This window comes from Oncorhynchus keta, chromosome 5 (assembly GCF_023373465.1).
Source record: "Oncorhynchus keta strain PuntledgeMale-10-30-2019 chromosome 5, Oket_V2, whole genome shotgun sequence".
NCBI lineage: Eukaryota > Metazoa > Chordata > Actinopteri > Salmoniformes > Salmonidae > Oncorhynchus > Oncorhynchus keta.
The window spans coordinates 34,355,172-34,367,242 of NC_068425.1; the positions used below are offsets into that span (position 1 = coordinate 34,355,172).

General features: G+C 39.7%; 1 protein-coding gene across 31 annotated transcripts in view; it reads right to left on the reverse strand.

The window, feature by feature from the left end:
* Positions 1-12,071, reverse strand: part of LOC118372694 (brain-specific angiogenesis inhibitor 1-associated protein 2-like) — a 163,095-nt gene that overhangs the window by 15,913 nt on the left and 135,111 nt on the right. For all 31 annotated transcript variants that reach the window (XR_008137182.1, XR_008137178.1, XR_008137181.1 and 28 more), the window contains exon 12: positions 1,497-1,650. Coding sequence is in view for 8 of the 31 variants with exons in the window: in XM_052519775.1 (XP_052375735.1) it covers positions 1,497-1,650 (154 nt within the window). In the remaining 23 variants the exon portion in view is untranslated. The remainder of the gene's footprint in view (positions 1-1,496; positions 1,651-12,071) is intronic.

Consider the following 12,071-nt stretch of genomic DNA (forward strand, 5'->3'; position numbering starts at 1 on the left):
TCATTCCTACATTAGAACACTACTTAACACACAGTTCATTCCTACATTAGTACACTCCTTAACACACAGTTCATTCCTACATTAGAACACTCCTTAACACACAGTTCATTCCTACATTAGAACACTCCTTAACACACAGTTCATTCCTACATTAGAACACTCCTTAACACACAGTTCATTCCTACATTAGAACACTCCTTAACACACAGTTCATTCCTACATTAGAACACTCATTAACACACAGTTCATTCCTACATTAGAACACTCCTTAACACACAGTTCAGTCCTACATTAGAACACTCCTTAACACACAGTTCATTCCTACATTAGAACAGTCCTTAACACACAGTTCATTCCTACATTAGAACACTACTTAACACACAGTTCATTCCTACATTAGTACACTCCTTAACACACAGTTCATTCCTACATTAGAACACTCCTTAACACACAGTTCATTCCTACATTAGAACACTCCTTAACACACAGTTCATTCCTACATTAGAACACTCCTTAACACACAGTTCATTCCTACATTAGAACACTCCTTAACACACAGTTCATTCCTACATTAGAACACTCCTTAACACACAGTTCATTCCTACATTAGAACACTCCTTAACACACAGTTCAGTCCTACATTAGAACACTCCTTAACACACAGTTCATTCCTACATTAGAACACTCCTTAACACACAGTTCATTCCTACATTAGAACACTCATTAACACACAGTTCATTCCTACATTAGAACACTCCTTAACACACAGTTCATTCCTACATTAGAACACTCCTTAACACACAGTTCATTCCTACATTAGAACAGTCCTTAACACACAGTTCATTCCGACATTAGAATACTCCTTAACACACAGTTCATTCCTACATTAGAACACTCCTTAACACACAGTTCATTCCTACATTAGAACACTCCTTAACACACAGTTCATTCCTACATTAGAACACTCCTTAAAACTTCTTATGGCTGGGGGAAATATTGAGTAGCTTGGATGAATAAGGTTCCCAGAGTAAACTGTCTGCTACTCAGGCCCAGTTGCTAATATATGCATATTATTGGTGGATTTGGATAGAAAACACTTTCAGAAACTCTCATGTATAAAAGCAGTTATTGATAGAGAACCTCCAGCAGATGGCGCCAGAGCCACGTTCCTACTCTATATCCCTGTGTTCTCCTGCAGTATTCCTCCTTACAGTACATAGTGTTAACAGAACAATACAGCAAACTGTCTGGAGTCCTCCGGATAGCCAATCAGACCAGACACCTCTACTCTCCAGACTGAATCAAGCTCAGTGGATTACTGGGAAGAGGGCGTGTTCTGAGTGGGAGATTGTGTTTGTCGTGTGTCTTTAGAAGTATATGGCTGTCTGTTTCAGTTGTGTAGAGAAAATGGTGTTGGGCCGTGGCCTGGTGTGTGTCAGCGTCCATCCATCTGTGTCAGCATCTGTCCGACTGCGTGTTCGCTCACAAACACTGACCTGTGTGGTAAAGCCTGCCATGCTGTAGGGCCTGGGTCTGCTCTGTGCCAGGCTCTGTGCCAGCAGGCGGGCAGTCAGGCCGTAGTCGGGCATGGGCAGAGACATGTCGCTCTCCAGCAGGTTCCCGGTGCTGCTGCTCTTCCCATGGTGCAGACTGGAGGGGACAGCAATCATTCAGTCAATCAAATCAATCTTTACTGAACGTGAAGAGATGAGATGGAACAACTACCTCTCCCCCTACTGTATTTATTTATTTTGCTAATTTGCACCCCATTATTTCTCTCTGTACTCTGCACATTCTTCCACTGCAAATCTACCATTCCAGTGTTTTACTTGCTATATTGTATTTACTTCGCCAACATGGCCTTTTTTGCCTTTACCCCCCTTATCTCACCTCATTTGCTCACATTGTATATAGACTTATTTTTCTACTGTATTATTGACTGTATGTTTGTTTTACTCCATGTGTAACTCTGTGTTGTTGTATGTATCGAACTGCTTTGCTTTATCTTGGCCAGGTCGCAATTGTAAATGAGAACTTGTTCTCAACTTGCCTACCTGGTTAAATAAAGGTGAAATAAATATATATTATATATATATATATTTAAAAAATGGACAATATCATATTATTGTTAGTATAGTACTGGCTAGGATATTATCTACTTACTTCACCTGAACAGTGTAGTACTGGCTAGGATATTATCTACTTACTTCACCTGAACAGTGTAGTACTGGCTAGGATATTATCTACTTACTTCACCTGAACGGTGTAGTACTGGCTAGGATATTATCTACTTACTTCACCTGAACGGTGTAGTACTGGCTAGGATATTATCTACTTACTTCACCTGAACGGTGTAGTACTGGCTAGGATATTATCTACTTACTTCACCTGAACGTACTGGCTAGGATATTATCTACTTACTTCACCTGAACAGTGTAGTACTGGCTAGGATATTATCTACTTACTTCACCTGAACGGTGTAGTACTGGCTAGGATATTATCTACTTACTTCACCTGAACGGTGTAGTACTGGCTAGGATATTATCTACTTACTTCACCTGAACGGTGTAGTACTGGCTAGGATATTATCTACTTACTTCACCTGAACGGTGTAGTACTGGCTAGGATATTATCTACTTACTTCACCTGAACGTACTGGCTAGGATATTATCTACTTACTTCACCTGAACGGTGTAGTACTGGCTAGGATATTATCTACTTACTTCACCTGAACGTACTGGCTAGGATATTATCTACTTACTTCACCTGAACGTACTGGCTAGGATATTATCTACTTACTTCACCTGAACGTACTGGCTAGGATATTATCTACTTACTTCACCTGAACGGTGTAGTACTGGCTAGGATATTATCTACTTACTTCACCTGAACGGTGTAGTACTGGCTAGGATATTATCTACTTACTTCACCTGAACGGTGTAGTACTGGCTAGGATATTATCTACTTACTTCACCTGAACGGTGTAGTACTGGCTAGGATATTATCTACTTACTTCACCTGAACAGTGTAGTACTGGCTAGGATATTATCTACTTACTTCACCTGAACAGTGTAGTACTGGCTAGGATATTATCTACTTACTTCACCTGAACGGTATAGTACTGGCTAGGATATTATCTACTTACTTCACCTGAACAGTGTAGTACTGGCTAGGATATTATCTACTTACTTCACCTGAACAGTGTAGTACTGGCTAGGATATTATCTACTTACTTCACCTGAACGGTGTAGTACTGGCTAGGATATTATCTACTTACTTCACCTGAACAGTGTAGTACTGGCTAGGATATTATCTACTTACTTCACCTGAACAGTGTAGTACTGGCTAGGATATTATCTACTTACTTCACCTGAACGGTGTAGTACTGGCTAGGATATTATCTACTTACTTCACCTGAACAGTGTAGTACTGGCTAGGATATTATCTACTTACTTCACCTGAACGGTGTAGTACTGGCTAGGATATTATCTACTTACTTCACCTGAACAGTGTAGTACTGGCTAGGATATTATCTACTTACTTCACCTGAACGGTGTAGTACTGGCTAGGATATTATCTACTTACTTCACCTGAACAGTGTAGTACTGGCTAGGATATTATCTACTTACTTCACCTGAACGGTGTAGTACTGGCTATGATATTATCTACTTACATCACCTGAACGGTGTAGTACTGGCTAGGATATTATCTACTTACATCACCTGAACGTACTGGCTAGGATATTATCTACTTACTTCACCTGAACGGTGTAGTACTGGCTATGATATTATCTACTTACTTCACCTGAACGGTGTAGTACTGGCTAGGATATTATCTACTTACTTCACCTGAACGGTGTAGTACTGGCTATGATATTATCTACTTACTTCACCTGAACGGTGTAGTACTGGCTAGGATATTATCTACTTACTTCACCTGAACGGTGTAGTACTGGCTAGGATATTATCTACTTACTTCACCTGAACGGTGTAGTACTGGCTAGGATATTATCTACTTACATCACCTGAACGTACTGGCTAGGATATTATCTACTTACTTCACCTGAACGGTGTAGTACTGGCTATGATATTATCTACTTACTTCACCTGAACGGTGTAGTACTGGCTAGGATATTATCTACTTACATCACCTGAACAGTGTAGTACTGGCTAGGATATTATCTACTTACATCACCTGAACGGTGTAGTACTGGCTATGATATTATCTACTTACATCACCTGAACGGTGTAGTACTGGCTATGATATTATCTACTTACTTCACCTGAACGGTGTAGTACTGGCTAGGATATTATCTACTTACTTCACCTGAACGGTGTAGTACTGGCTAGGATATTATCTACTTACTTCACCTGAACGGTATAGTACTGGCTATGATATTATCTACTTACATCACCTGAACGGTATAGTACTGGCTATGATATTATCTACTTACTTCACCTGAACGGTGTAGTACTGGCTAGGATATTATCTACTTACTTCACCTGAACGGTGTAGTACTGGCTAGGATATTATCTACTTACTTCACCTGAACGGTATAGTACTGGCTAGGATATTATCTACTTACTTCACCTGAACGGTATAGTACTGGCTAGGATATTATCTACTTACTTCACCTGAACGGTGTAGTACTGGCTAGGATATTATCTACTTACTTCACCTGAACGGTATAGTACTGGCTAGGATATTATCTACTTACTTCACCTGAACGGTGTAGTACTGGCTAGGATATTATCTACTTACTTCACCTGAACGGTGTAGTACTGGCTAGGATATTATCTACTTACTTCACCTGAACGGTATAGTACTGGCTAGGATATTATCTACTTACTTCACCTGAACGGTGTAGTACTGGCTAGGATATTATCTACTTACTTCACCTGAACGGTATAGTACTGGCTAGGATATTATCTACTTACTTCACCTGAACGGTATAGTACTGGCTATGATATTATCTACTTACTTCACCTGAACGGTATAGTACTGGCTATGATATTATCTACTTACTTCACCTGAACGGTATAGTACTGGCTATGATATTATCTACTTACTTCACCTGAACGGTATAGTACTGGCTATGATATTATCTACTTACTTCACCTGAACGGTATAGTACTGGCTATGATATTATCTACTTACTTCACCTGAACGGTATAGTACTGGCTATGATATTATCTACTTACTTCACCTGAACGGTATAGTACTGGCTATGATATTATCTACTTACTTCACCTGAACGGTATAGTACTGGCTAGGATATTATCTACTTACTTCACCTGAACGGTATAGTACTGGCTATGATATTATCTACTTACTTCACCTGAACGGTGTAGTACTGGCTATGATATTATCTACTTACTTCACCTGAACGGTGTAGTACTGGCTAGGATATTATCTACTTACTTCACCTGAACGGTATAGTACTGGCTATGATATTATCTACTTACTTCACCTGAACGGTATAGTACTGGCTAGGATATTATCTACTTACTTCACCTGAACGGTATAGTACTGGCTATGATATTATCTACTTACTTCACCTGAACGGTGTAGTACTGGCTAGGATATTATCTACTTACTTCACCTGAACGGTGTAGTACTGGCTAGGATATTATCTACTTACTTCACCTGAACGGTGTAGTACTGGCTAGGATATTATCTACTTACATCACCTGAACGGTGTAGTACTGGCTAGGATATTATCTACTTACTTCACCTGAACGGTGTAGTACTGGCTAGGATATTATCTACTTACTTCACCTGAACAGTGTAGTACTGGCTAGGATATTATCTACTTACATCACCTGAACGGTGTAGTACTGGCTAGGATATTATCTACTTACTTCACCTGAACGGTGTAGTACTGGCTAGGATATTACCTACTTACTTCACCTGAACGGTGTAGTACTGGCTAGGATATTATCTACTTACTTCACCTGAACGGTGTAGTACTGGCTAGGATATTATCTACTTACTTCACCTGAACAGTGTAGTACTGGCTAGGATATTATCTACTTACATCACCTGAACGTACTGGCTAGGATATTATCTACTTACATCACCTGAACGGTGTAGTACTGGCTAGGATATTATCTACTTACTTCACCTGAACAGTGTAGTACTGGCTAGGATATTATCTACTTACTTCACCTGAACAGTGTAGTACTGGCTAGGATATTATCTACTTACTTCACCTGAACGGTGTAGTACTGGCTAGGATATTATCTACTTACTTCACCTGAACAGTGTAGTACTGGCTAGGATATTATCTACTTACATCACCTGAACGTACTGGCTAGGATATTATCTACTTACATCACCTGAACGGTGTAGTACTGGCTAGGATATTATCTACTTACTTCACCTGAACAGTGTAGTACTGGCTAGGATATTATCTACTTACATCACCTGAACGGTGTAGTACTGGCTAGGATATTATCTACTTACTTCACCTGAACAGTGTAGTACTGGCTAGGATATTATCTACTTACTTCACCTGAACGGTGTAGTACTGGCTAGGATATTATCTACTTACTTCACCTGAACGGTGTAGTACTGGCTAGGATATTATCTACTTACTTCACCTGAACGGTGTAGTACTGGCTAGGATATTATCTACTTACTTCACCTGAACGGTGTAGTACTGGCTAGGATATTATCTACTTACTTCACCTGAACAGTGTAGTACTGGCTAGGATATTATCTACTTACTTCACCTGAACGGTGTAGTACTGGCTAGGATATTATCTACTTACTTCACCTGAACGGTGTAGTACTGGCTAGGATATTATCTACTTACATCACCTGAACGGTATAGTACTGGCTAGGATATTATCTACTTACATCACCTGAACGGTGTAGTACTGGCTAGGATATTATCTACTTACATCACCTGAACGGTATAGTACTGGCTAGGATATTATCTACTTACTTCACCTGAACGGTGTAGTACTGGCTAGGATATTATCTACTTACTTCACCTGAACGGTGTAGTACTGGCTAGGATATTTTCTACTTACTTCACCTGAACGTACTGGCTAGGATATTATCTACTTACTTCACCTGAACGTACTGGCTAGGATATTATCTACTTACTTCACCTGAACGTACTGGCTAGGATATTATCTACTTACTTCACCTGAACGTACTGGCTAGGATATTATCTACTTACTTCACCTGAACGGTGTAGTACTGGCTAGGATATTATCTACTTACTTCACCTGAACGTACTGGCTAGGATATTATCTACTTACATCACCTGAACGTACTGGCTAGGATATTATCTACTTACATCACCTGAACTTACTGGCTAGGATATTATCTACTTACTTCACCTGAACGTACTGGCTAGGATATTATCTACTTACTTCACCTGAACGTACTGGCTAGGATATTATCTACTTACATCACCTGAACGTACTGGCTAGGATATTATCTACTTACTTCACCTGAACGTACTGGCTAGGATATTATCTACTTACATCACCTGAACGTACTGGCTAGGATATTATCTACTTACTTCACCTGAACGTACTGGCTAGGATATTATCTACTTACTTCACCTGAACGGTGTAGTACTGGCTAGGATATTATCTACTTACTTCACCTGAACGGTGTAGTACTGGCTAGGATATTATCTACTTACTTCACCTGAACGGTGTAGTACTGGCTAGGATATTATCTACTTACTTCACCTGAACGGTGTAGTACTGGCTAGGATATTATCTACTTACTTCACCTGAACGGTATAGTACTGGCTAGGATATTATCTACTTACTTCACCTGAACGTACTGGCTAGGATATTATCTACTTACTTCACCTGAACGTACTGGCTAGGATATTATCTACTTACTTCACCTGAACGTACTGGCTAGGATATTATCTACTTACTTCACCTGAACGTACTGGCTAGGATATTATCTACTTACTTCACCTGAACAGTGTAGTACTGGCTAGGATATTATCTACTTACTTCACCTGAACGGTGTAGTACTGGCTAGGATATTATCTACTTACATCACCTGAACAGTGTAGTACTGGCTAGGATATTATCTACTTACATCACCTGAACGGTATAGTACTGGCTAGGATATTATCTACTTACTTCACCTGAACGTACTGGCTAGGATATTATCTACTTACTTCACCTGAACGTACTGGCTAGGATATTATCTACTTACTTCACCTGAACGTACTGGCTAGGATATTATCTACTTACTTCACCTGAACGGTGTAGTACTGGCTAGGATATTATCTACTTACTTCACCTGAACGGTGTAGTACTGGTTAGGATATTATCTACTTACATCACCTGAACAGTGTAGTACTGGCTAGGATATTATCTACTTACTTCACCTGAACGGTATAGTACTGGCTAGGATATTATCTACTTACATCACCTGAACGGTGTAGTACTGGCTAGGATATTATCTACTTACATCACCTGAACGGTGTAGTACTGGCTAGGATATTATCTACTTACTTCACCTGAACGGTGTAGTACTGGCTAGGATATTATCTACTTACTTCACCTGAAAGGTGTAGTACTGGCTAGGATATTATCTACTTACTTCACCTGAACGGTATAGTACTGGCTAGGATATTATCTACTTACTTCACCTGAACAGTGTAGTACTGGCTAGGATATTATCTACTTACTTCACCTGAACAGTGTAGTACTGGCTAGGATATTATCTACTTACTTCACCTGAACGTACTGGCTAGGATATTATCTACTTACTTCACCTGAACGGTGTAGTACTGGCTAGGATATTATCTACTTACTTCACCTGAACGGTGTAGTACTGGCTAGGATATTATCTACTTACTTCACCTGAACGGTGTAGTACTGGCTAGGATATTATCTACTTACTTCACCTGAACGGTGTAGTACTGGCTAGGATATTATCTACTTACTTCACCTGAACGTACTGGCTAGGATATTATCTACTTACTTCACCTGAACGGTGTAGTACTGGCTAGGATATTATCTACTTACTTCACCTGAACGGTGTAGTACTGGCTAGGATATTATCTACTTACTTCACCTGAACGGTGTAGTACTGGCTAGGATATTATCTACTTACTTCACCTGAACGGTGTAGTACTGGCTAGGATATTATCTACTTACTTCACCTGAACGGTGTAGTACTGGCTAGGATATTATCTACTTACTTCACCTGAACGTACTGGCTAGGATATTATCTACTTACTTCACCTGAACGGTGTAGTACTGGCTAGGATATTATCTACTTACTTCACCTGAACGGTGTAGTACTGGCTAGGATATTATCTACTTACTTCACCTGAACGTACTGGCTAGGATATTATCTACTTACTTCACCTGAACGGTGTAGTACTGGCTAGGATATTATCTACTTACTTCACCTGAACGGTGTAGTACTGGCTAGGATATTATCTACTTACTTCACCTGAACGGTGTAGTACTGGCTAGGATATTATCTACTTACTTCACCTGAACGGTGTAGTACTGGCTAGGATATTATCTACTTACTTCACCTGAACAGTGTAGTACTGGCTAGGATATTATCTACTTACTTCACCTGAACAGTGTAGTACTGGCTAGGATATTATCTACTTACTTCACCTGAACGGTATAGTACTGGCTAGGATATTATCTACTTACTTCACCTGAACAGTGTAGTACTGGCTAGGATATTATCTACTTACTTCACCTGAACAGTGTAGTACTGGCTAGGATATTATCTACTTACTTCACCTGAACGGTATAGTACTGGCTAGGATATTATCTACTTACTTCACCTGAACAGTGTAGTACTGGCTAGGATATTATCTACTTACTTCACCTGAACAGTGTAGTACTGGCTAGGATATTATCTACTTACTTCACCTGAACGGTGTAGTACTGGCTAGGATATTATCTACTTACTTCACCTGAACAGTGTAGTACTGGCTAGGATATTATCTACTTACTTCACCTGAACGGTGTAGTACTGGCTAGGATATTATCTACTTACTTCACCTGAACAGTGTAGTACTGGCTAGGATATTATCTACTTACTTCACCTGAACGGTGTAGTACTGGCTAGGATATTATCTACTTACTAAACCTGAACAGTGTAGTACTGGCTAGGATATTATCTACTTACTTCACCTGAACGGTGTAGTACTGGCTATGATATTATCTACTTACATCACCTGAACGGTGTAGTACTGGCTATGATATTATCTACTTACTTCACCTGAACGTACTGGCTAGGATATTATCTACTTACTTCACCTGAACGGTGTAGTACTGGCTAGGATATTATCTACTTACTTCACCTGAACGGTGTAGTACTGGCTAGGATATTATCTACTTACTTCACCTGAACGTACTGGCTAGGATATTATCTACTTACTTCACCTGAACGGTGTAGTACTGGCTAGGATATTATCTACTTACTTCACCTGAACAGTGTAGTACTGGCTAGGATATTATCTACTTACTTCACCTGAACGGTATAGTACTGGCTAGGATATTATCTACTTACTTCACCTGAACGGTGTAGTACTGGCTAGGATATTATCTACTTACTTCACCTGAACGGTGTAGTACTGGCTAGGATATTATCTACTTACTTCACCTGAACGGTGTAGTACTGGCTAGGATATTATCTACTTACTTCACCTGAACGGTATAGTACTGGCTATGATATTATCTACTTACTTCACCTGAACGGTGTAGTACTGGCTAGGATATTATCTACTTACTTCACCCTGAACGGTGTAGTACTGGCTAGGATATTATCTACTTACTTCACCTGAACGGTATAGTACTGGCTATGATATTATCTACTTACTTCACCTGAACGGTGTAGTACTGGCTAGGATATTATCTACTTACTTCACCTGAACGGTGTAGTACTGGCTAGGATATTATCTACTTACTTCACCTGAACGGTATAGTACTGGCTAGGATATTATCTACTTACTTCACCTGAACGGTGTAGTACTGGCTATGATATTATCTACTTACTTCACCTGAACGGTGTAGTACTGGCTAGGATATTATCTACTTACTTCACCTGAACGGTATAGTACTGGCTAGGATATTATCTACTTACTTCACCTGAACGGTGTAGTACTGGCTAGGATATTATCTACTTACATCACCTGAACGGTGTAGTACTGGCTAGGATATTATCTACTTACTTCACCTGAACGGTGTAGTACTGGCTATGATATTATCTACTTACTTCACCTGAACGGTATAGTACTGGCTATGATATTATCTACTTACTTCACCTGAACGGTATAGTACTGGCTATGATATTATCTACTTACTTCACCTGAACGGTATAGTACTGGCTATGATATTATCTACTTACTTCACCTGAACGGTATAGTACTGGCTATGATATTATCTACTTACTTCACCTGAACGGTATAGTACTGGCTAGGATATTATCTACTTACTTCACCTGAACGGTATAGTACTGGCTAGGATATTATCTACTTACTTCACCTGAACGGTATAGTACTGGCTAGGATATTATCTACTTACTTCACCTGAACGGTATAGTACTGGCTAGGATATTATCTACTTACTTCACCTGAACGGTGTAGTACTGGCTAGGATATTATCTACTTACTTCACCTGAACGGTATAGTACTGGCTAGGATATTATCTACTTACTTCACCTGAACGGTGTAGTACTGGCTAGGATATTATCTACTTACTTCACCTGAACGGTATAGTACTGGCTAGGATATTATCTACTTACTTCACCTGAACGGTGTAGTACTGGCTAGGATATTATCTACTTACTTCACCTGAACGGTGTAGTACTGGCTAGGATATTATCTACTTACTTCACCTGAACGGTGTAGTACTGGCTAGGATATTATCTACTTACTTCACCTGAACGGTATAGTACTGGCTAGGATATTATCTACTTACATCACCTGAACGGTATAGTACTGGCTATGATATTATCTACTTACATCACCTGAACGGTGTAGTACTGGCTAGGATATTATCTACTTACTTCACCTGAACGGTATAGTACTGGCTATGATATTATCTACT